The sequence below is a fragment of the Heptranchias perlo genome, chromosome 24, assembly GCF_035084215.1.
Source record: "Heptranchias perlo isolate sHepPer1 chromosome 24, sHepPer1.hap1, whole genome shotgun sequence".
In the NCBI taxonomy this organism is placed as follows: domain Eukaryota; kingdom Metazoa; phylum Chordata; class Chondrichthyes; order Hexanchiformes; family Hexanchidae; genus Heptranchias; species Heptranchias perlo.
Genome location: NC_090348.1, coordinates 6,291,941 through 6,316,039, shown reverse-complemented (window position 1 = coordinate 6,316,039; position 24,099 = coordinate 6,291,941). Strand labels below are relative to the sequence as shown.

General features: G+C 48.5%; 1 protein-coding gene across 3 annotated transcripts in view; it reads right to left on the bottom strand.

Moving 5' to 3' along the window:
- The window catches only part of itpr2 (inositol 1,4,5-trisphosphate receptor, type 2), a 295,275-nt gene that overhangs the window by 162,709 nt on the left and 108,467 nt on the right, over nucleotides 1-24,099 (bottom strand). For all 3 annotated transcript variants that reach the window (XM_068004673.1, XM_068004674.1, XM_068004675.1), the window contains exons 14-23: nucleotides 23,823-23,964; nucleotides 20,707-20,865; nucleotides 20,240-20,412; nucleotides 18,369-18,488; nucleotides 16,767-16,952; nucleotides 15,816-16,067; nucleotides 14,973-15,117; nucleotides 14,577-14,727; nucleotides 8,975-9,177; nucleotides 7,714-7,831 (exon numbers count right to left, since the gene is read on the bottom strand). In XM_068004673.1, the coding sequence (XP_067860774.1) occupies nucleotides 7,714-7,831; nucleotides 8,975-9,177; nucleotides 14,577-14,727; nucleotides 14,973-15,117; nucleotides 15,816-16,067; nucleotides 16,767-16,952; nucleotides 18,369-18,488; nucleotides 20,240-20,412; nucleotides 20,707-20,865; nucleotides 23,823-23,964 (1,649 nt within the window). The remainder of the gene's footprint in view (nucleotides 1-7,713; nucleotides 7,832-8,974; nucleotides 9,178-14,576; nucleotides 14,728-14,972; nucleotides 15,118-15,815; nucleotides 16,068-16,766; nucleotides 16,953-18,368; nucleotides 18,489-20,239; nucleotides 20,413-20,706; nucleotides 20,866-23,822; nucleotides 23,965-24,099) is intronic.

Here is a 24,099-nt window from a genome sequence, read left to right as displayed (position 1 = left end):
GAGAGAAAGGAGGAGAGGGGAAGAGAGAGAAAGGAGAGGGGAAGAGAGAGAAAGGAGGAGAGGGGGAACGAGAGAGAAAGGAGGAGAGGGGAAGAGAGAGAAAGGACGAGAGGGGAATAGAGAGAAAGGAGGAGAGGGGGAACGAGAGAGAAAGGAGGAGAGGGGGAAGAGAGAGAAAGGAGGAGAGGGGGAACGAGAGAAAGGAGAGGGGAATAGAGAGAAAGGAGAGGGGAATAGAGAGAAAGGAGGAGAGGGGAAGAGAGAGAAAGGAGGAGAGGGGGAACGAGAGAAAGGAGAGGGGAATAGAGAGAAAGGAGAGGGGAATAGAGAGAAAGGAGGAGAGGGGAAGAGAGAGAAAGGAGGAGAGGGGGAACGAGAGAGAAAGGAGGAGAGGGGGAACGAGAGAGAAAGGAGGAGAGGGGAAGAGAGAGAAAGGAGGAGAGGGGAAGAGAGAGAAAGGAGAGGTGAAGAGAGAGAAAGGAGGAGAGGGGGACCGAGAGAAAGGAGGAGAGGGGGAACGAGAGAAAGGAGAGGGGAATAGAGAGAAAGGAGGAGAGGGGAAGAGAGAGAAAGGAGGAGAGGGGAAGAGAGAGAAAGGAGAGGAGGGGGACCGAGAGAAAGGAGGAGAGGGGGAACGAGAGAAAGGAGGAGAGGGGAAGAGAGAGAAAGGAGGAGAGGGGAAGAGAGAGAAAGGAGAAGAGGGGAAGAGAGAGAAAGGAGGAGAGGGGAAGAGAGAGAAAGGAGGAGAGGGGGACCGAGAGAAAGGAGGAGAGGGGGACCGAGAGAAAGGAGGAGAGGGGGAACGAGAGAAAGGAGGAGAGGGGGAACGAGAGAAAGGAGGCGAGGGGTCCGAGAGAAAGGAGGAGAGGGGGAACGAGAGAAAGGAGGAGAGGGGGAACGAAAGAAAGGAGGCGAGGGGGAACGAGAGAAAGGAGGAGACGGGGAACGAGAGAAAGGAGGAGAGGGGGAACGAAAGAAAGGAGGAGAGGGGAAGAGAGAGAAAGGAGAGGGGAAGAGAGAGAAAGGAGGAGAGGGGAAGAGAGAGAAAGGAGAGGGGAAGAGAGAGAAAGGAGGAGAGGGGAAGAGAGAGAAAGGAGGAGAGGGGAAGAGAGAGAAAGGAGGAGAGGGGAAGAGAGAGAAAGGAGGAGAGGGGAAGAGAGAGAAAGGAGGAGAGGGGAAGAGAGAGAAAGGAGGAGAGGGGAAGAGAGAGAAAGGAGAGGGGAAGAGAGAGAAAGGAGAGGGGAAGAGAAAGGAGGAGGGGGAAGAGAAAGGAGAGGGAAACAAGTGAAAGGAGGAGGGGCTGAACGAGAGAAAGGAGGAGAGGGGGAATGAGAGAAAGGAGGAGAGGGGGAACGAGAGAAAGGAGGAGAGGGGGAACGAGAGAAAGGAGGAGAGGGGGAACGAGAGAAAGGAGGAGAGGGGGAACGAGAGAAAGGAGGAGAGGGGGAACGAGAGAAAGGAGGAGAGGGGGAACGAGAGAAAGGAGAGGGGGATGAAGAAAAAAGAGAAGTGAAAGAAAGAGAAAGGAGGAGGGGGGAACGAGAGAAAGGAGGAGGGGGGAACAAGAGAAAGGAGGAGAGGGGGAAGAAGAAAAAAGAGAAGTGAAAGAAAGAGAAAGGAGGAGAGGGGGAACGAGAGAAAGGAGGAGAGGGGGAACGAGAGAAAGGAGGAGAGGGGGAACGAGAGAAAGGAGGCGAGGGGGAACGAGAGAAAGGAGGCGAGGGGGACCGAGAGAAAGGAGGAGACGGGGAACGAGAGAAAGGAGGAGACGGGGAACGAGAGAAAGGAGGAGAGGGGGAACGAGAGAAAGGAGGAGAGGGGAAGAGAGAGAAAGGAGGAGAGGGGAAGAGAGAGAAAGGAGGAGAGGGGAAGAGAGAGAAAGGAGGAGAGGGGAAGAGAGAGAAAGGAGAGGGGAAGAGAGAGAAAGGAGGAGAGGGGGACTGAGAGAAAGGAGGAGAGGGGGAACGAGAGATAGGAGGAGAGGGGGAACGAGAGAAAGGAGGAGAGGGGGAACGAGAGAAAGGAGGAGAGGGGGAACGAGAGAAAGGAGGAGAGGGGGAACGAGAGAAAGGAGAGGGGGATGAAGAAAAAAGAGAAGTGAAAGAAAGAGAAAGGAGGAGGGGGGAACGAGAGAAAGGAGGAGGGGGGAACGAGAGAAAGGAGGAGAGGGGGAAGAAGAAAAAAGAGAAGTGAAAGAAAGAGAAAGGAGGAGAGGGGGAACGAGAGAAAGGAGGAGAGGGGGAACGAGAGAAAGGAGGAGAGGGGGAACGAGAGAAAGGAGGCGAGGGGGAACGAGAGAAAGGAGGCGAGGGGGAACGAGAGAAAGGAGGCGAGGGGGACCGAGAGAAAGGAGGAGAGGGGGAACGAGAGAAAGGAGGAGACGGGGAACGAGAGAAAGGAGGAGACGGGGAACGAGAGAAAGGAGGAGAGGGGGAACGAGAGAAAGGAGGAGAGGGGGAACGAGAGAAAGGAGGAGAGGGGAAGAGAGAGAAAGGAGGAGAGGGGAAGAGAGAGAAAGGAGGAGAGGGGAAGAGAGAGAAAGGAGGAGAGGGGAAGAGAGAGAAAGGAGAGGGGAAGAGAGAGAAAGGAGGAGAGGGGAAGAGAGAGAAAGGAGGAGAGGGGAAGAGAGAGAAAGGAGAGGGGAAGAGAGAGAAAGGAGGAGAGGGGAAGAGAGAGAAAGGAGGAGAGGGGAAGAGAGAGAAAGGAGGAGAGGGGGAACGAGAGAAAGGAGAGGGGAAGAGAGAGAAAGGAGAGGGGAAGAGAGAGAAAGGAGGAGAGGGGGACCGAGAGAAAGGAGGAGAGGGGGACCGAGAGAAAGGAGGAGAGGGGGACCGAGAGAAAGGAGGAGAGGGGGACCGAGAGAAAGGAGGAGAGGGGGAACGAGAGAAAGGAGGAGAGGGGAAGAGAGAGAAAGGAGGAGAGGGGAAGAGAGAGAAAGGAGAAGAGGGGAAGAGAGAGAAAGGAGGAGAAGGGAAGAGAGAGAAAGGAGAGGGGAAGAGAGAGAAAGGAGAGGGGAAGAGAGAGAAAGGAGGAGAGGGGGACCGAGAGAAAGGAGGAGAGGGGGACCGAGAGAAAGGAGGAGAGGGGGAACGAGAGAAAGGAGGAGAGGGGAAGAGAGAGAAAGGAGGAGAGGGGGAACGAGAGAAAGGAGGCGAGGGGGACCGAGAGAAAGGAGGAGAGGGGGACCGAGAGAAAGGAGGAGCGGGGGAACGAGAGAAAGGAGGAGAGGGGAAGAGAGAGAAAGGAGGAGAGGGGGAACGAGAGAAAGGAGGCGAGGGGGACCGAGAGAAAGGAGGAGAGGGGGAACGAGAGAAAGGAGGAGACGGGGAACGAGAGAAAGGAGGAGACGGGGAACGAGAGAAAGGAGGAGAGGGGGAACGAAAGAAAGGAGGAGAGGGGGAACGAAAGAAAGGAGGAGAGGGGAAGAGAGAGAAAGGAGAGGGGAAGAGAGAGAAAGGAGAGGGGGAACGAGAGAAAGGAGGAGAGGGGAAGAGAGAGAAAGGAGGAGAGGGGAAGAGAGAGAAAGGAGGAGAGGGGAAGAGAGAGAAAGGAGAGGGGAAGAGAGAGAAAGGAGGAGAGGGGAAGAGAGAGAAAGGAGAGGGGGAACGAGAGAAAGGAGGAGAGGGGAAGAGAGAGAAAGGAGGAGAGGGGAAGAGAGAGAAAGGAGGAGAGGGGAAGAGAGAGAAAGGAGGAGAGGGGAAGAGAGAGAAAGGAGAGGGGAAGAGAGAGAAAGGAGGAGAGGGGGACCGAGAGAAAGGAGGAGAGGGGGACCGAGAGAAAGGAGGAGAGGGGGAACGAGAGAAAGGAGGAGAGGGGAAGAGAGAGAAAGGAGGAGAGGGGGAACGAGAGAAAGGAGGCGAGGGGGACCGAGAGAAAGGAGGAGAGGGGGACCGAGAGAAAGGAGGAGAGGGGGAACGAGAGAAAGGAGGAGACGGGGAACGAGAGAAAGGAGGAGAGGGGGAACGAGAGAAAGGAGGAGAGGGGAAGAGAGAGAAAGGAGGAGAGGGGAAGAGAGAGAAAGGAGGAGAGGGGGAACGAGAGAAAGGAGGAGAGGGGGAACGAGAGAAAGGAGGAGGGGGGAAGAGAAAGGAGGAGGGGGGGAAGAGAAAGGAGGAGGGGAAGAGAAAGGAGGAGGGGAAGAGAAAGGAGGAGGGGGAAGAGAAAGGAGAGGGAAACAAGTGAAAGGAGGAGGGGCTGAACGAGAGAAAGGAGGAGAGGGGGAACGAGAGAAAGGAGGAGAGGGGGAACGAGAGAAAGGAGGAGAGGGGGAACGAGAGAAAGGAGGAGAGGGGGAACGAGAGAAAGGAGGAGAGGGGGAACGAGAGAAAGGAGAGGGTGATGAAGAAAAAAGAGAAGTGAAAGAAAGAGAAAGGAGGAGGGGGGAACGAGAGAAAGGAGGAGGGGGGAACAAGAGAAAGGAGGAGGGGGGAACGAGAGAAAGGAGGAGGGGGGAACGAGAGAAAGGAGGAGGGGGGAACGAGAGAAAGGAGGAGAGGGGGAAGAAGAAAAAAGAGAAGTGAAAGAAAGAGAAAGGAGGAGAGGGGGAACGAGAGAAAGGAGGAGAGGGGGAACGAGAGAAAGGAGGAGAGGGGGAACGAGAGAAAGGAGGCGAGGGGGAACGAGAGAAAGGAGGCGAGGGGGAACGAGAGAAAGGAGGCGAGGGGGAACGAGAGAAAGGAGGAGACGGGGGACGAGAGAAAGGAGGAGACGGGGAACGAGAGAAAGGAGGAGAGGGGGAACGAGAGAAAGGAGGAGAGGGGAAGAGAGAGAAAGGAGGAGAGGGGAAGAGAGAGAAAGGAGAGGGGAAGAGAGAGAAAGGAGAGGGGAAGAGAGAGAAAGGAGAGGGGAAGAGAGAGAAAGGAGAGGGGAAGAGAGAGAAAGGAGGAGAGGGGGAACGAGAGAAAGGAGGAGAGGGGAAGAGAGAGAAAGGAGGAGAGGGGGAACGAGAGAAAGGAGGAGAGGGGGAAGAGAGAGAAAGGAGGAGAGGGGGAACGAGAGAAAGGAGAGGGGAATAGAGAGAAAGGAGGAGAGGGGAAGAGAGAGAAAGGAGGAGAGGGGAAGAGAGAGAAAGGAGGAGAGGGGAAGAGAGAGAAAGGAGGAGAGGGGAAGAGAGAGAAAGGAGGAGAGGGGGAACGAGAGAAAGGAGAGGGGAATAGAGAGAAAGGAGGAGAGGGGAAGAGAGAGAAAGGAGGAGAGGGGAAGAGAGAGAAAGGAGGAGAGGGGAAGAGAGAGAAAGGAGGAGAGGGGGAACGAGAGAAAGGAGAGGGGAATAGAGAGAAAGGAGGAGAGGGGAAGAGAGAGAAAGGAGGAGAGGGGAAGAGAGAGAAAGGAGGAGAGGGGAAGAGAGAGAAAGGAGGAGAGGGGATGAGAGAGAAAGGAGAGGGGAAGAGAGAGAAAGGAGAGGGGGACCGAGAGAAAGGAGGAGAGGGGGAACGAGAGAAAGGAGGAGAGGGGAAGAGAGAGAAAGGAGGAGAGGGGAAGAGAGAGAAAGGAGAAGAGGGGAAGAGAGAGAAAGGAGGAGAGGGGAAGAGAGAGAAAGGAGGAGAGGGGAAGAGAGAGAAAGGAGAGGGGAAGAGAGAGAAAGGAAAGGGGAAGAGAGAGAAAGGAGGAGAGGGGGACCGAGAGAAAGGAGGAGAGGGGGACCGAGAGAAAGGAGGAGAGGGGGAACGAGAGAAAGGAGGAGAGGGGAAGAGAGAGAAAGGAGGAGAGGGGGAACCAGAGAAAGGAGGCGAGGGGGACCGAGAGAAAGGAGGAGAGGGGGAACGAGAGAAAGGAGGAGACGGGGAACGAGAGAAAGGAGGAGACGGGGAACGAGAGAAAGGAGGAGACGGGGAACGAGAGAAAGGAGGAGAGGGGGAACGAAAGAAAGGAGGAGAGGGGAAGAGAGAGAAAGGAGAGGGGAAGAGAGAGAAAGGAGGAGAGGGGAAGAGAGAGAAAGGAGGAGAGGGGAAGAGAGAGAAAGGAGGAGAGGGGAAGAGAGAGAAAGGAGGAGAGGGGAAGAGAGAGAAAGGAGAGGGGAAGAGAGAGAAAGGAGAGGGGAAGAGAGAGAAAGGAGAGGGGAAGAGAGAGAAAGGAGGAGAGGGGGACTGAGAGAAAGGAGGAGAGGGGAAGAGAGAGAAAGGAGGAGAGGGGAAGAGAGGGAAAGGAGAGGGGAAGAGAGAGAAAGGAGAGGGGAAGAGAGAGAAAGGAGGAGAGGGGGACTGAGAGAAAGGAGGAGAGGGGAAGAGAGAGAAAGGAGAGGGGAAGAGAGAGAAAGGAGAGGGGAAGAGAGAGAAAGGAGAGGGGAAGAGAGAGAAAGGAAGAGAGGGGAAGAGAGAGAAAGGAGAGGGGAAGGGAGAAAGGAGGAGGGGGGGAAGAGAGAAAGGAAGAGGGGGGAAGAGAGAAAATAGGGCAAACAAGAGAAAGGGGTGAGGGCAAAGGAAGAAAGGAAGTGCCACTGACAGTCAGCTTGAGAGTGGCAGTGATGAAGGCTTTGGAACAGATGATCCACTCTCAGCTGCACGAGGTGTGTGCTCACTGAGACTGATGTCAGAAGAGGGAGACCTCTCGCCATCTTTAGAAAATGGCACATAATACAGACATACATCACTCACAAATAAATCACGTGCACACATCGTAGGCAAAGCAACGAGCTGCTTTGCAACACATAAACCACTCTTACGGAAGCACACTGCTTTTTGTGTTATCCGAAGCCAGGTCGTAAGCACTAAATCACCAGTCCCCAACATTCCTTCTCTTTGTTTTGAGGAAACCAAACTGATCAGTGGAAAGCTCAAGCTTCTGAATTGCAAAGGGTAAGACACTGGGCTGGATTTTGCTCTGATAATAACGGCGAGGCTAACAGGGCTCAGCATTAATTCTGTGCAAATGGTAGAGCAACATCCAGCGACCGCACATGCGCAGTTAAACATGGAAATCTGGGAGTTGCTGTACCAGATGCGAGCCTCCTCCGCAAACTCTGCGAGAACGACATCCCGCTGGCAGGCTCTCCGTTCAAATGGATGGAACGGTGTGAAGTTCCTGCCCTGACCTGATGGATACAAACCAATCTCACTGAGGAAAGTCACATCAAATCATTTAAGTCTAAGCTTGCTTTTAACGGCGGGGTAAGTCTTAATGACTGCCAAACAACCTCTCTGGCACTGAAAATAACTTTTACACACGTGGAATCTCATTCCTTCAGGTCTTAATTGTTGTTGGACATTTTTTTTAAAATTAATTTTAATTTTTTTACTTTTTCTTTCTGACTCTTTTATCTCTGTCTCTTAGTTCAATATTTCTTGCACTCTCTTTATTTCTCTTTCTGCACTTGATTTGACATTGAATTCACTATTCTAACTTACACTTCCTGGTTCTGACTCTGCTCTGCTTATTAACATTAGTTATGAGGATACACAGCTGCTTGCCCCGTTCACACAGGTCCCAGATGCCCAGGAGAGGGCGCCGGGCTGGATTGAGGACCCCAAGAGAGGAACTCGCCCGTCCAAAGGCCCATGAAAGGTCAATGGGCAAGTACAAGTCTACCGAACGGCAGACGCCCTGTGTTCACCGCTCAGAGCAAAATCCGGCCCTATATTTTTTTTAGCTGCCTCGACCATGGCTGCATTTTGAGAAGCAGTTCGGGACCGAATGATGTCAAGTCCAAATAGAGCCACACCTCGACTGTGAAACAAAGCAAGTTTCAAAGTGCAGGACAGCGAGTGCATCACTCACCTGCTGCTTCTGGTGACGAACTCGTCAGCGACTCAACAGAATTGCTCTCACCAAATTCTTTCTTGTAGATCGACAGCATGTAGGAAATACGATAGTCCAGTCTGACACTGAGGATGAACTGAAAAGTAAACTCCTTTTACAATCCCAGGTAGAGCAGAAGATTAACATGGCAGTGAAACAGTATTTGCAGCAGAGCTTTAGATCAGTATGGAGTTTGGATCAAACATGTTTAGGTGCATTTTTTAAAAAGCAAATGAATTAGTTTGTTAAATTGTTGCTTCTAAAAGATAATCATTTGCCATTAAAACCACACTGTCTAATTCGATATATAACATAAAATCAATCAATTATAAATCTCCCTAATGTGGAAGTTTTCCTACTTTTTAACTTGAATCACTGTTCAACAACAAAAACCTGCATTTATATAGCACCTTTAACGTAGTAAAACATCCCAAGCCATTTCACAGGAGCGATTATCAGACAAAATTTGACACTGAGCCACATAAGGAGATATTAGGACAGGTGACCAAAAGCTTGGTCAAAGAGGCAGGTTTTAAGGAGCGTCTTAAAGGAGGAGAGAGAGGTAGAGAGGTTTAGAGAAGGAATTCCAGAGCTTAGAGACTAGACAGCTGAAGGCACGACCGCTAATTATGGAGCGATGAAAATCGGGGATGCGCAAGAGGTCAGGATTGGAGGGACACAGAGATCTCGGAGGGTTGTAGGGCTGGAGGAGGTCACAGAAATAGGGCGGGGGGGTGAGGTCATGGAGGGATTTGAAAACAACGATGAGAATCGAGGCGTTGCCGGACTGGGAGCCAATGTAGGTCAGTGAAGGTCACAAAGGTCTCCAAAGAAATGTCAGCCGCTTCACACATCACAGGCTGTGTAAAGAGACACTTGTTTTTATCACATTCAAATTAAATTAAATCTACCGTCGATACCGCATTTTAAACGCAACTACGTTACTAAGTATACAAGCAAAACAATTCACTGATGTAAGTAATCCTGAGTTACTCAACTGCCCTGATTTACAGCACAAATCTCTTATTGAACAGCTTACATCAAGAGTCCTCTATTTATAGAATTTGGTAAATCCAAATTGTTCAAGAATTAGATGCCCTGCTCCTTTATCACGCCCACATCATTTGAACATCTGGTACAAATGGCCACTCTCCTGCACGCTTATTATCGATACGCACTTTTAAGTTGGGCAGATTAAAATTTATTGCCTGCAGCAAATTCAAATTCGTCAAAAACATACCTGCAATATCTCGATTATTTTCAGTTTTGCATCCATGACTGTCACATCTTCATTCTCCAAGTTTTGCACTTGCTTCCCTGGTAGGCTCTTGATCTGGCTGTCCTGACTCTCCAACAGAACCCCAGGTAAGAGGGACCCTCGGCTCAGGACCATCTGAGTCATCATCTCTCCCACTCCGTGAATTGTCCTGATCACATTGTTCCCTGAAAGATGACAAAAATGGATGACATGCAATGGGTACTGCTTGAACTGGGGGAGACTTTATTCCAGCACTGTCCTCTTGAGGCAATTCTCTCTCTTTTTTTTTGTTCTTTACTTAGAAAAGGAAAATAAATGCAATTAGCCCTGCGGTGGTAACACTGCAGTACAGTCCACCCGCTGAGAAAGTGAAGCAGGAGGTTCAGTGCATGGGGGCAACAGACTATTGTAACTGGGGAGTGGGGCAGAGTCTCCTGCTCCCGCACCTGGGGCTAGTGAATCGCCTGGGCACAGCGACAAGTGAAAAATCAGGCAAAGTAAGAAAGAATGTGGATTTATATAGCGCCTTTCACGACCTCAGGATATCCCAAAGCACTTTACAGCCAATTAAATACTTTTGAAGTGTAGTCACTGTTGTAATGTAGGAAACGCTGCAGCCAATTTGCGCACAGCAAGATCCCACAAACAGCAACGTGACAATGACCAGATAATCTGTTTTAGTGATGTTAGTTGAGGGATAAATATTGGCCAGGACACCGGGAAGAACTCCCCTGCACTTCTTCAAAATAGTGCCGTGGGATCTTTTACGTCCACCTGAGAAGGCAGACAGGGCCACGGACGGGGCCATGTCTCATCCAAAAGATGGCACCTCCGACAGTGCAGCACTCCCTCAGTACTGGGCTGGAGTGTAAACCTAGATTTTGTGCCCTGGTCTCTGGAGTGAGACTTGAACCTATAACGTTCTGATTCAGAGACGACAGTGGTACCCACTGAGCCACAGCTTAGAGTCCAATTTCCATCGATTAAAATTAAGGCAAAGCCACATTAGGGGCGGGCTCTTCCCTTCCCAATTAACCCGCATTTGCCTGTGTCCAGACAAATCAACAGCTCCAAGCGGAGGACCAGCAAAATCTACCAACCTGCCCTATACCTTGTGACACTCTGGCCCTGACACATGTACGCGATGGAGTTAGAGAATTTGATTGAATACCATGAGTGACATAGTTCCTGTCAGATCTGAAGCAAGGGGACTCTAGAATAAAAATTAGATCAGCAATACTTTATACGTGATTAAAAACAAGTCTGCAAATCACGCAGCACTACAGCAGTCAACTGGTATTAGGTGCAGAGCATATCATTGAAAACCACTTAGAGTAGCTTCAAAAGCTTGGTCAAAGAGGTAGGTTTTAAGGAGCGTCTTAAAGAAGGAGAGAGAGGTCGAGAGGCTTAGAGAGGGAATTCCAGAGCTTAGGGCCTAGGCAGCTGAAAGCTCGGCTGCCAATGGTGGGGCAAACGGAATGAGGGATGCTCAAGAGGCCAGAGTTGGAAGAGCGCACAGATCTCGGAGGGTTGTAGGACTGGAAGAGGTTACAGAGATAGGGAGGGGCGAGGCCATGGAGAATTTGAAAACGAGGATGAGAATTTTAAATTCGAGGCATTGCCGGACTGGGAGCCAATGTAGGTCAGCGAGCACAGGAGTGACGGGTGAACGGGACTTGGTGCGAGTTAGGATACGGGCAGCAGAGTTTTGGATGAGCTCAAGGTTACGGAGGGTGCAAGGTGGGAGGCCGGCCAGGAGAGTATGGGAATAGTTGAGTCTAGAGGCAACAAAGACATGGATGAGGGTTTCAGCAGCAGATGGGCTGAGGCAGGGATGGAGACAGGTGATGTTATGGAGGCGGTCTTGGTGATGGAGCAGATATGTGTTTGGAAGCTCATCTCAGGGTCAAATAGGAGGCCAAGGTTGCGAACGGTCTGGATCAGCCTCAGACAGTGACCAGGGAGAAGGTGGAGTCGGTGGCTAGGGAACGGAGTTTGTGACGGGGACCACAATATTTAATTGGAGGAAATTTCTGCTCATCCAATTGGACATGCAGCGTGACAAACCAGAGGCAGTGGAGGGGTCGAGAGGGATGGTGGAGCGGTAGAGCTGGGTATCAACAGCATACATAGAATTGCATAGAATGTACAGCACAGGAATGTCAGGTCTATGCCGGTGTTTTTATGCTCCAAACGAGCCTCTTCCGACCCCTCTTCATCTAACTCCATCAACATATCTTTCTATTCCTTTTTCCCTCATATGCTTATCTAGTTTCCTCTTAAATGCATCAATGCTAGTCACCTCAACCATTCCACGTGGTAGTGAGTTCCACACTCTATCCACTCTAGTTTCTCCTGAATTCCCTATCGGATTTATTAGTGACTATCTTATATTTATGGCTTCTAGTTTTGGACTAGTCTTGGTCTCCCCCACAAGTGGAAACATCCTCTCTACGTCTGCCCTATCAAACCCTTTCCTTATCTTAAAGACTTCTATCAGGTCATCCCTCAGCCTTCTCTTTTCTAGAGAAAAGTGCCCCAGCCTGTTCAATCTTTCCTGATAGGTATAATCTCTCAGTTCTGGTATCATCCTAGTAAATCTTTTTTGCACCTTCTCCAGTGCCTCTATGTCCTTTTTATAATACAGAGACCAGAACTGTTCACAGTACTCCAAGTGTGGTCTAACCAAGATTCTATACAAGTTTAACATAACTTCCCTGCTTTTCAATTCTATCCCTCTAGAAATGAACCCCAGTGCTTGATTTGCCATTTTATGGCCCTATTAACCTGTGTCGCTACTTTTAGTGATTTGTGTATCTATACCCCCAGGTCCCTCTGCTCCTCTACCCCATTTAGACTCTTATTATCCAAGGAGTATGTGGCCTGATTCTTCCTACCAAAATGTGCCACCTCACACTTATCTATGTTGAAATTCATTTGCCAATTACACGCCCATTCTGCGAGTTTATGAATGTCTTCCTGCATTTTGTCACAGTCCTCCTCAGTATTATCTATACCCCCCCCCCGACCCAACTTGGCATTGTCCGTAAATTTTGAAATTGTACTTGCGATTCTTGAGTCCAAATCGTTTATGTAAATGGTGAACAACAGTGGTCCCAGCACCGATCCCTGTGGAACACCACTTCCCATCTTTTGCCAGTCTGCGTTTAACCCCTACTCTCTGTTTTCTGTTTTGTAGCCAGCTTGCTATCCATTCTGCCACCTGCCCCTGACTCCACATGCTCTGACCTTAGTCATCAGTCTACTATGCAGTACCTTATCGAAGGCCTTTTGAAAATCCAAATAAATTACATCTATTGCATTATCCTTGTCTATTCTTTCTGTTACTTCTTCCAAGAATTCAGTAAGGTTGGTCAAGCATGACTTTCCCTTCTGAAATCCGTGCTGACTATTCTTTATTATATTTTCGGTTTCTAGACGTTTTTCTATTACATCTTTGAGTAAAGATTCCATTATCTTTCCTACAACCGACATTAAGCTAATTGGTCTATAGTTCCCTGCACTTGTTCTCTCTGCTTTTAAAACATACATGTGGAACCAGACGTGTTTTCAGGTGATGTCACCGAGGCGCAGTGTGTAGATGTGAAATGGGAGGGGCCAAGGATAGATCCTTGGGGGACTCGAGAGGTAATGGTGCAGGAGCAGGAAGAGAAGCCATTGCAGGTGATTCTCTGGCTACGAACGGATAAATAAGGTAACCAGGTGAGCGCAGTCCCACCCAGCTAGAAAGACGGAGCAGAGGCGTTGGATGAGGATGGTGTGGTCGACCGTGTCAAAGGCTGCAGACAGGTCGAGAAGGATGAGGAGGGATAGTTTACCATGGCCACAGTCACATAGGATGCCATCTGTGACTTTGATAAGGGCCATTTCAGTGCTGTGGCAGGGGCAGAAACCTGATTGGGGGGATTCAAACACGGAGTTGCATTCAAGGACTTTGGAGAGGAAAGGGAGGTTGGAGATAGGGCAGTAGTTTGCAAGGACAGAGGGGGTCAAGGGTGGGATTTTTGAGGAGGTGGGTGATGACGGCAGATTTGAAGGGGAGGGGGACAGTTCCTGAGGTGAAGGAATCGTTAATAATATCAGCTAACATGGGGGCCAAGAAGGGAGGTTGGGTGGTCAGCAGTTTGCTGAGAACAGGATCGAGGGAGCAGGAGGTGGGTCTCATGGTCAAAATGAGCTCGGAGAGGGCATGAGGGGAGATAGCAGAGAAACTAGGGAAAGATGTGAGTTCAGGGTTAGGGCAGTTTGGGGAAGTTTGGTTGGTGGTCTAGGGGAAGGGAGGGGAGCAGCCGAGGCAGCTGAACGGATGGTCTCAATCTTAGTGACAAAGAAGTCCATGAATTCCTTGCACTTATTGTTGGAGGTGAGGGTGGAGGAGGCAGGAGAGAGGGGTTTAAGAAGGTGGTTTGTAGTGGAGAAGAGAAGCCGGGGGTTATCTTTGCATTTCAGGCTGATCCTGGAATAGTGAGCAGTTTTGACAGAGGAGAGCAGGACCCGATAGTGCTTTAGCCAGATCTGTCGATGAATGGCTAAACCAGTTGTCCGCTATAAACGTTCAAGTCTGCTTTCCTTGGACTTAAGGGAGCAGAGATGGGGGCTGTACTAGGGGGAACAATCAAGGTGAGAGATAGTAAGGGCTTTACTGGAGACAAGGGCATCAAAGGTGGAGGTGAGGGTGTGATTGAGCAGATTGGTAGCTGCAGAAATGTTGTGTTGAATGGAGGACCAAAGGCTGGACAGTTGGGAATTTGAAAGTGCCGTTGTAAGTGAAGTAATCAATGGGATTAAACAGCACCCATGCCAAGAAGGCACCCAATTCTTCCCAATTGTGGAATCTATCCAATCTCTCCAGACAGCACAATCATGGAATTTCAGGGGCTAAGATTGATAAAAGAATTCCAACATAACAGCGCTTCAGATGCAGCTTTAATCAGTGCAAATATAAAACTACATAAAGCGAACTGATTTCTCACACTCACCATTGTTTATCAATCCAAATTCTACACTACAAAATATAACTTTAATAATTAGCATCAGACACATTGGAGGTGATTTTAAACCCCAAGAACGGGTGGGTTGGGGGTGGGTGGGAGTTGAAAACAGTTGTTTTTTGGGTCGAGACCGCAACCCAGCTTTATTTCCGGGTTTAACGTCGCGCGGAAAAGTACAGGCTTCCCACTGGGAACGCAAAGTCCGAACATTTTGCAGTTGCGACCCAAAAAAGCAACTATTTTGAACTCCCACCCGCCCCCAACCCACCCGTTCTTGGGGTTTAAAATCACCCCCATTATTCGAAGGTGTTTGTTGACTTTCTGTTAGCGGGCAATGCACTGTGCTGAGTTCATCGGATTCTCTGTTCAATGGGGGAAGCCATTGTCCGGGTTGACTGCTTGGTATGAAATTTGTTATAAAGCTCATTTTAGATTGGGCAGGGCTTCATCTCGAAATGACAAATAGGAGTGTACGATTCCATCATTTTCTACATTATTGTGGAGTTTTAGCTCTATCTCCACCAGTCAGAATACTGCAGCAACATTTGTAAAGGAGAGTGTTTTAAACTTACCTCCATCTTGAAACTTGCTTAGCCTTTCTAAATACGAGGATGTGGGATTCTGGACACAGTCCAGGATGGCCAGTAGTGTTCGAGTTAGCCTCAGAAGCTCACTAAAGCTGTAGAACCCAAAGTAGATTAGGTTTCGAGCCAAATTCACCACCTAAAAATATAACAATGATTGGTCAGTTAATCTACACAGTCCAACTAATATTTAGGGAGCAAAATCAACAGAAAGTGGTCTTTTCCCATCCTAACATATTGGTCCCATCCCACTTCAGTGTTGAGTTATATGTTTTCATGTTGTAATTTCTACGTAATCACCAGAATAAATAAGAATGGTGTATTCTCAGCAAAACATCACTCAACAAATCGTCACTCAGCATTACTCCACTCTCTGTTACACACCTCAAAAGTGAGCTTGTTCTTTTCCTTGTCTCCAAAAGGGAATGGCTGAGTTACAACATCCTTAAGGTAATCCTCCACAAAGTTCATCGTAAGAGCAAATTTGTTCTTTTTGTCATCACGTGAGGTGTCAGTGACTGAGTCGTACCTGCGCAAAGATCAGAATGTTTAAATGAAACGCTTCATTCGACAGAAAGCAAACCGCAAATTACACAACTATCGCACATTAGGCCAATGTAACGCTGCCACCAAGAGACTCACGTACAAAACAAATGACTGTTTTAACGTTAAGTACGTCAGGAAAAAGCATTTATAAAATAATATTTCATCATGAAAACTTTTCTGATATTCCATTTCTTTCCAGAATTAATAAACATAGATTTAAACAATTAAGAATACCCTCTAGTAAATATACATTGGAAAAGTGCACTATATTTCCAACATACAAGTGAGATTCCATAGAATCGACAGCACAGAAACAGGCCACTCGGCCGGTGTTTATACTCCACATGAGCCTCCTCCCACTCTAATTACCTTCTCACACCATGCCCCCCATATCTCTCTATTCCCTTCTCCCGCATGTATGTATCAAGCCTCCCTTCATGTGTCAATACTATCTGCTTCAACCACTCCCTTTTTTTCTTTCCTCCCTTCCTTCCTTCTTAAGGTCGTGAAAGGCGCAACATAAATGCAAGTTCTCTCTTTCTTTCTGTTATTATCGTTACGCTCTTCGATTTTAACAGAGGATTTGATTCATAATGCCCTGCCTTTGAATTGAACTAATTGCTTCATTATTTTGATATGCATTTGAATGCTTCAACTTAAATGTCAAAGTACGAGGCGTACTCATGAATTGTGATCTTGGTAGGGATTTCTGTCCACAGCCTGGCGTATTTCACTGGGGTGGCCGATTCCTGTGGGTCTCGGTCCACGTGCATGTGCAGCATCAGCCGGCAGAACGAAGCCCGTAGATCATAAGGGAGGTTCTCGTCTGACATACAGCGAAGGATGAGGTCCACTCCAAGCTGTGTTGAGATCTGATCGATGGCCAGGTACTGCCGATCAAGGCACATTCTCGCAAACAGATTCAGCTGGTACCTGTAGGAAGGAGGGGTAAGAGTGAATGAAGGGAAGAGGTGGTCATTAAAGTTACTGTCAAATCCCATCGTCCATCCACCTTAAACTTGAGCTCATCCACAACTCTGCTGCCTGTATCCTAGCCCGCACCAAGTCCCATTCACCCATCGCCCCTGAGCTCACTGACCTACGTTGGCTCCCAGTCCACAAATGCCTTGATTTTAAAATTCTCATCCTCGTGTTCAAATCTCTCCATGGCTTCGCCCCCTCCCTCTCTCTGTAACCTCCTCCAGCCCTACAACCCTCCCAAGGGCTCTGGGTTCCTCTAACCCTGGCCTCTTGTGTATTCCTCACTCCCTTTGCCCCACCAATGGCGGCCGTGCCTTCAGCCATCTAGGCCTTAAGCTTTGGAATTCCCTCCCTAAATCTCTCCAGCTCTCTCCCCTTCTTTAAGGCCCTCCTTAAAATCTACCTCTTTGACCAAGCATTTGGTCACCTTATGTGGCTCGGTGTCAATTTTTGCCAGATAATGCTCCTGCAAAACGCCTTGGAATGTTTTACTGTGTTAAAGGCGCTATATAAATGCAGTTTGTTGCCGTTGACTCTTAATGCCCTCAGGGAAACTAGGGATGGGCAATAAATAGGGCCTGAGCAGTGTCAAACACATCCCGAGAACAAATTTTTTAAAACCTGCTTTACTGATTATTAAAACCAAATTACCTGTAGTATGTTAAAGTATCCTTATCATCTTTACTTCCCTCTTTCGCCTCCTGAGCTAGATGCCTGACAGACTTGCCATGAGGTTCCTTATCTCCATCGATCCAGTATAACCAAACCTCATCTTCATCAACATCATCTTCAAGCATGGAACTTTCTATACTGAAGTCCCCACGATTTGATATCAGCCTTTAAAAAGGAGAAATATAAAACATTTAAAATATAAACACAAGACTCACAACAATAGCACTACCGGGGTTGTAAAGGACTGAATCTAACATCCGTTAACTCACTGCTCGGGCTAACCATGCTATGTACTTATGCTAATTTGCAAATAGAAACAAGTTATAGACAAGCCTCTTTTTTTTTTAATAATGAAATATTTCAGAGCCACCATTTCACACAGACTCCCTTCCCTTCCAGAACCAGACTTTACAACAGAACAATTTACAGTCCAAAAACTGAACACCATAGCTCAATACATTAACTGACGAAGGGTCATCGACCTGAAACATTAACTCTGTTTCTCTCTCCACAGATGCTGCCTGACCTGCTGAGTATTTCCAGCATTTTCTCTTTTTATTTTAGCTACAATTTCATTTTTCCATCAGATTAAGCCTATGCATCTACCTCCCGAATAGAAGTAAGTAGAAAATAGTGGTTGCTAGATAAGCCCTCATTTTGTAAATGGTACCTACAGTGTTGGGTTTAAAGGATAGTCATTTACCCTTTCCCTAATACAAGCTCGAGGACTAGGAAATACAAAGACATCTGATCAATACCCTTTATTGATCAAAACATTGATACAACCCATTACATGTAGTGCCCATGAGACTGGTACCAATATTTATTCACAAGTAACGGAATCATTGGGTCCCATAAGCACGTTATCTCGACTGATTACGCTAGCCTAAGCAGACTAAGTAGGGGTCCCTTGGGGCTCCGGTGCACTGTATCTTTACAGGGTTAATTACATCTCCTTAACTACACCTTAACATTCCCTTCCCCCCCAGCGTGCACGTGTATGGCTACTATCCTATGTTCATTATTCTCTCTACATGAGTGACCGTGGCTGTCAGGCATGGCCCTCACTCACCTATCTCCCCTCCAAGTTAATTAGAGAGATCTATTCATTCCTTACACTCCTCTTCTGCACCCAGACTACCTGGCCCCGTTCCTGCTTGTTAACATTCCTTTCTCACATTTCCACCCAGTCCGGTGCTGAAACACGATTGTCTCAACACTGAGACGAGTATCCTTTTCATTAACCCTTGAAACTACTACAAAGTTCGTTTAATATAAACATGTGTGTGACTATTCTACCTCGTACACCTATTCTTACATAGAATTACACAGTATTTACAGCACAGGAACAGGCCATTCAGCACAGCTGGACTATGCCGGTGTTTATGCTCCACACGAGCCCCCTCCCACCTTACTTCATCTCACCCGATCAGCATATCCTTCTATTCCTTTCTCCATCATGCACTTATCTAGCTTCCCCTTACGTGCAGGGTATTATAGATCAGATATATTGCCAGCACAGCTGAACTTAAACTGTCCAGTTGCACAATCTGCAATCGAATGAAGAACTTTACTGCTTACTTGGTTTGTATGAGAATGTCAGTGTTGGAAGCATTCAACATAAACTTGCAGATGAGTTCCTGAGTGACTGGGATGGCAATGTTGTTGGATACGCAAAGGTCTGATAAGTAATCCAAAAACCTGCAAGAAAATCAATGCCGAGTATTTTAGCATTAACCCCTTCACTGCCCCATGGCGTACCTCAAATATTTTATGACAACAGAGTGCATTCAGCATTAAATTTATATTTGAAGACTGCAATTTTGTTGCAGCCTTGTGGAATTGCATTTCTCTTATGTCTTGTAGAACTGTTTCTCTTTTACATTTTGTTCCCTGCCTAGGCTTTTTTAAAAATTCGTTCACGGGATGTGGGCGTCGCTGGCGAGGCCGGCATTCACTGCCCATCCCTAATTGCCCTTTGAGAAGGTGGTGGTGAGCCGCCTTCTTGAACCGCTGTAGTCCATACGGTGAAGGTTCTCCCACAATGCTGTTCGGAAGGGAGTTCCAGGATTTTGACCCAGCAACTATGAAGAAACGGCGATATATTTCCAAGTCGGGATGGTGTGTGACTTGGAGGGGAACGTGCAGGTGGTGTTGTTCCCATGTACCTGCTGCTCTAGTCCTTGTACGTGGTAGAGGTCGCGGGTTTGGGAGGTGCTGTCGAAGAAGCCTTGGCGAGTTGTTGCAGTGCATCCTGTAGATGGTACACACTGCAGCCACTGTGCGCCGGTGGTGAAGGGAGTGAATGTTTAGGGTAGTGGATGGGGTGCCAATCAAGCGGGCTGCTTTGTCCTGGATGGTGTCGAGCTTCTTGAGTGTTGTTGGAGCTGCACTCATCCAGGCAAGTGGAGAGTATTCTATCACACTCCTGACTTGTGCCTTCTAGATGGTGGAAAGGCTTTGGGGAGTCAGAAGGTGAGTCACTCGCCGCAGAATACCCAGCCTCTGACCTGCTCTTGTAGCCACAGTATTTATATGGCTGGTCCAGTTAAGTTTCTGGTCAATGGTGACCCCCAGGATGTTGATGGTGGGGGATTCGGCGATGGTAATGCGGTTGAATGTCAAGGGGATGTGGTTCGACTCTCTCTTGTTGGAGATGGTCATTGCCTGGCACTTGTCTGGAGCGAATGTTACTTGCCACTTATCAGCCCAAGCCTGGATGTTGTCCAGGTCTTGCTGCATGCGGGCTCGGACTGCTTCATTATTTGGGGGGTTGCGAATGGAACTGAACACTGTGCAATCATCAGCGAACATCCCCATTTCTGACCTTATGATGGAGGAACGGTCATTGATGAAGCAGCTGAAGATGGTTGGGCCTAGGACACTGCCCTGAGGAACTCCTGCAGCAATGCAATGGGGCTGAGATGATTGGCTGGGCATTCACCTTCTCCTCTGGCTGGGATGTAGGATAGCCCAAGCCTCAAACCTCTCAATGACCAGCATCAATGTGATTCCAGTATCAGGCAGGGTGACTCACGCAGGGGAAATCAAGCATTGTATTGATTTCTCCCTCCTTCTCCTCTTCTTTCAACACCCCTCCTCCAAAAGAAGGAAGATCCTGCTTCTACATGATGCTCCATCTCACAATCTGACATAACTCCTTACTTGAAGCAAGTAAATTTGACCTCAACTATTGACCTTCTGTTAGTCAGGCTCCCGTCTGTTATTAGCCCAGCGCAGATTTAAAGACAGGTTTTATAATCTTATTTCTCTATTCTAATACAGACTTGTAAGTATATGTTTAGATTGCAGTGTATTAAAACTAACGGTACACTGATCTAAGTGAGAGTTTTCCTAAACCAACTTCGGCAGAAGATTTAATTTAAAACACAACAGGACCAAAGAACAACATTGGAAAAAGAAAGAGATCCACCAAGTGCCTGCTCTCCCACCTGGGCTCTCTGTTCCTCCTCAGCAAGTTGACAAAGGTTTCGATCTCCTTTGCTGTGATGTGTTTCTCCAGCAGCTTCCTGTTGTTGTGCAACAAGGCCGTAATAGTGTCTTCTGCCAGCACATCATATCCGATTTGGGACTGCATAATGCCAAACATCTTAGCAATGTACTCCTGAAAGAAAAAGAAAATAGAAAAGGATGTGGGGAAAGGGCAGTGGAGAACCTCCACAGAGAGCTGGCACCAGCACAATGGGCCGAATGGCCTCCTACTGTGCTGTAAAGAAATTCTATGAAATAAATGCACATCTGTTTCAAAATGATGACCTCGAATTCTGGGTATGTAAACATTTCTTTTTTTTTCCCGAAGGTAAATTAGAAGAATTGTCTTTAAACTCAAGTGTTGAAAATGTAGACTGCGTAACACAATGGAACATGCCTACTGCCGTTAGCAATGGGTCACACTAACCTGATTTTTCCTGTAGTCCTGTTGCGAGTGTCTAAGGACCCTGTAACAGAGCCGTAATATGTATCGATAGGGAGCATATCTCTGATCTCCTAAGTCTTCCAGTCTTAACATCGGCCCTTCTCCTTTGTCCATGAAAGGGGCCTTCAAAATTCCAAAGATCTGTTGTGAAAGTTGACAGAGAAAACACACATCAGCTAATGATAAAAAGATGCCGGAGGGAATCTTAATCCCATGCAGTTTATGGGCGTCATTTTAGCACCCGCTATCGGGTGCGTTCCTGGCGGGGGGGCTCCAAAAATCGGAGAATCTCGGAGCTGGACCGGAGCCCACCCCGAACCCGCGCACTTCCGGGTTCCCCGCTGAAGCGCCGGCGTGCGCGCGCAGCCCCCGCTGGTGGGAATCCCGCAGGCAATTAAAGCCAGCGGGATGCCACTTGAAAGTATTTATTTAGGTATTTCAGGCCATTAACTGACCTGATTAAGTGATTATGTGAGGAGGGGTGGGATTTTAGAGCAAACTGGGACTGTTTCCCACACTGGGGGAAACACTCCCAGGTCAAATGGACGTGTTGCAACCATCAGCCTGTGGCAGCTGCAAAGGTCCATTTGACAGGTGGGGGGGGGTGGGGAGACCCTCACCCATTGCAGGAGGCCACTCTGTCACTTGGGACAAAGTTTGGCCTCCACCACCCTCCTCCTGACAGTCAAAGTCACCAATCTGCACACTTACCCCGGTGTCCAGAGACATGTACCTACCTTGCGGACCCCCTCAGATGTACATCTTGCGGATGGGGGCCGCCGTAGCTGCAGTCATGACCTCCTCGGAGGGCGAACAGCATCACCAGCCTCGCCGTCCACGCCGTCCACCTCTGACACGTGGAGCTCCACAACACAGTGCTGTGACACATCCACCTGCACAGCAGGAGGGAGGGCTACCGCAGAGAGAGATGCGTCGCAGAGGGCACTACCCTCGCCACAGGGTCCACAGACCGAGGCTCAGCTTCCTGGACCTCTCTGAGCAGCAGTGCACACGGAGGCTCAGAGTCACTCGACATGTAGTCGTGGACATCTGCAGCCTCCTTCATGCCGAGCTGCTCCGGTTGGCCCGATCACCATCTTCTTACCTGTCGCTGTCAAAGTCACCACTGCCCTCAACAACTTCTCCTTCGCATCCTTCCAGGGTGCAACCGGGGACATCGCCGACGTCTCTCAGTCGTCTGCGCAAAACAGCCCTGCAAATACACCTACACCCACTCTGCAGTGACACAATGGGTGGCATCAGTTGTGGGTCTTCATAGTGATCCTCAGGAAAGGGCATTATTGCACAAACCAGACAAGATTCGCGAAGACGTGGCAGTAGTGGTGCCAATATAATATGTGATGTGAGTTGGTCAGAAATTCAATATAAGTAAAAACCATGACAAACCCTCAAACACCCTTGTGCATCCCCTTCATGCTCACGACATGTTTGGTTTACGCTTCCTACTGCACATATGTGATGCATGCCCTGTGGCTGCAGCACAGGTAGTGGCAGGTTGGGTGAGGCTGACCTTGAAAGAGATGCACGAGAGGGTGAGTATGAGATAGAGCCATGAGATTGTATGAGGATTGGGTTGAGTGGTAGTGGCGGGATGAGTACTGGCGAGGTGAGTAAGTGCAGGTAAGATGAGGATGAGGTTTGAGTGGGTGTGAGGAGTGATGTGATAGAGTAGTGTTGGCAGTGCTGAAGGAGATGTGGGGTGGGGGCAGTGATGTGGCAGACGGAGTGTAGGGGAAAGAGTAAGTGTACTCACTTTGGCTGACCTACTGAGGTCATTGCAGCGCCTCCTGCACTGTATGCAGGTGGGCGATATGTTGGTTGCGCTGGTGACCTCCTCTGCCACCTCGAGCCAGGCCTTCCTGGTGGCAGAGGCAGGCCGCTTCCTCCCGCCCGCCGGGGGGGGAAGATCTCTGTCCTCCCCCTCCTCCTCACCCCGTGTAATAATACCTGGAGTGAGGCATCATTCAACTTGGAGCAGCCTTCCACCTGCGCAGCCCGCCCGACGCGCAGATCAGCAGTGGGGAACCCGGAGGAGCAGGTAAGTGGATCCAATTAGTGGATTGTCTGCTACAATCGCACGGGAAGCTGACTAATTTCACCGGGCGCGTTACCCACACGCCCGATAGCCCCCCCGCCGAGAACCAGCAGCCCTGCTAACATCGGGCCCTATGTCTTTCTTCTTGCCTTCGAAACTGAAAACCTAACTTCAGCTACTCCAAAACTTAATTTCAATCCATTTCTGCTTCCCTTCATGTTAAATTTCACAATCCCATGATGATAGGAATATAGGAACAGGAGTAGGCCATTCAGCCCCTCGAGTCTGTCCCACCATTCAATCAGATCATGGCTGATCTGTACCTCAACTCCATTTACCCGCCTTTGCTCCATATCTCTTGATACCCTTACCTAACAAAAAATCTATCGATCTCAATCTTGAAATTTTCAACTGACCCCCAGCCTTTTGGGGGGAAGAGAGTTCCAGATTTCCACTACCCTTTGTGTGGAAAAAGCGCTTCTTGATATCAACTCCTCAACGGCCTGGCTGTAATTTTAAGATTATTCTCCCTTGTTCTGGATTATCCCACCAGATAATGTAGTTTCCCTGTATCTACGCTATCAAATCCCTTTTATCATTTGGAAGATTTCGATTAAAGCACCCCTCAACCTTTTAAACTCAAGGGAATACAAGTCAAGTTTATGCAGCCTGTTCTCATAATGCAACCCTTTAAGCCCCGGTATCATTCTGGCGAAAGCCATCAGTTTGTTAAGATTTTCACTCTGTAGGCAGAAAGTTGTGGGTTCGAGCCTGCAATCTAGGCCGACATGTTTGCAGGGAACTGAATGGTGCTGCCCATTCTCTGCATCAGCTGGAGCTGGGTGGATAACCCAGTATTTGCACTATTACATGGGGTGAGCTGAATAAAGTCACTTGCGGAATAGAGTACCGTACTCATTCAGGGTTAGAAAGATTTTACACCTTGCATCAGACGGACTGTCTCTTTAGATTATGTCTTGTATAACTATTTATGTGAGAAGGGTAAAATTGGAACTTTCCAAAAGTATTGAAGTGGTCTTACCTGCTTCAAAATATTTTGCTCTCGCATTAACTTCTGTCTCTCCCTATTTGGCTTTGTGATTACTACATCCAAGACTTCTTGGCCATTGCTGGGAACATCAGCAACAAAGAAAACCAGGTCTTCCAACAGTTTTGTCACAAACCTGTCAATAAATTAACTGATTATTTCTCTCTTTCAAGTTACCTCGATTGTTTTACTTCCATTTTTTGGCCACTTGTCAACAAATAGCTTCCCACTGATTATGGATCAGTCGCTCTAACAGCTTGATCAGTCAGTA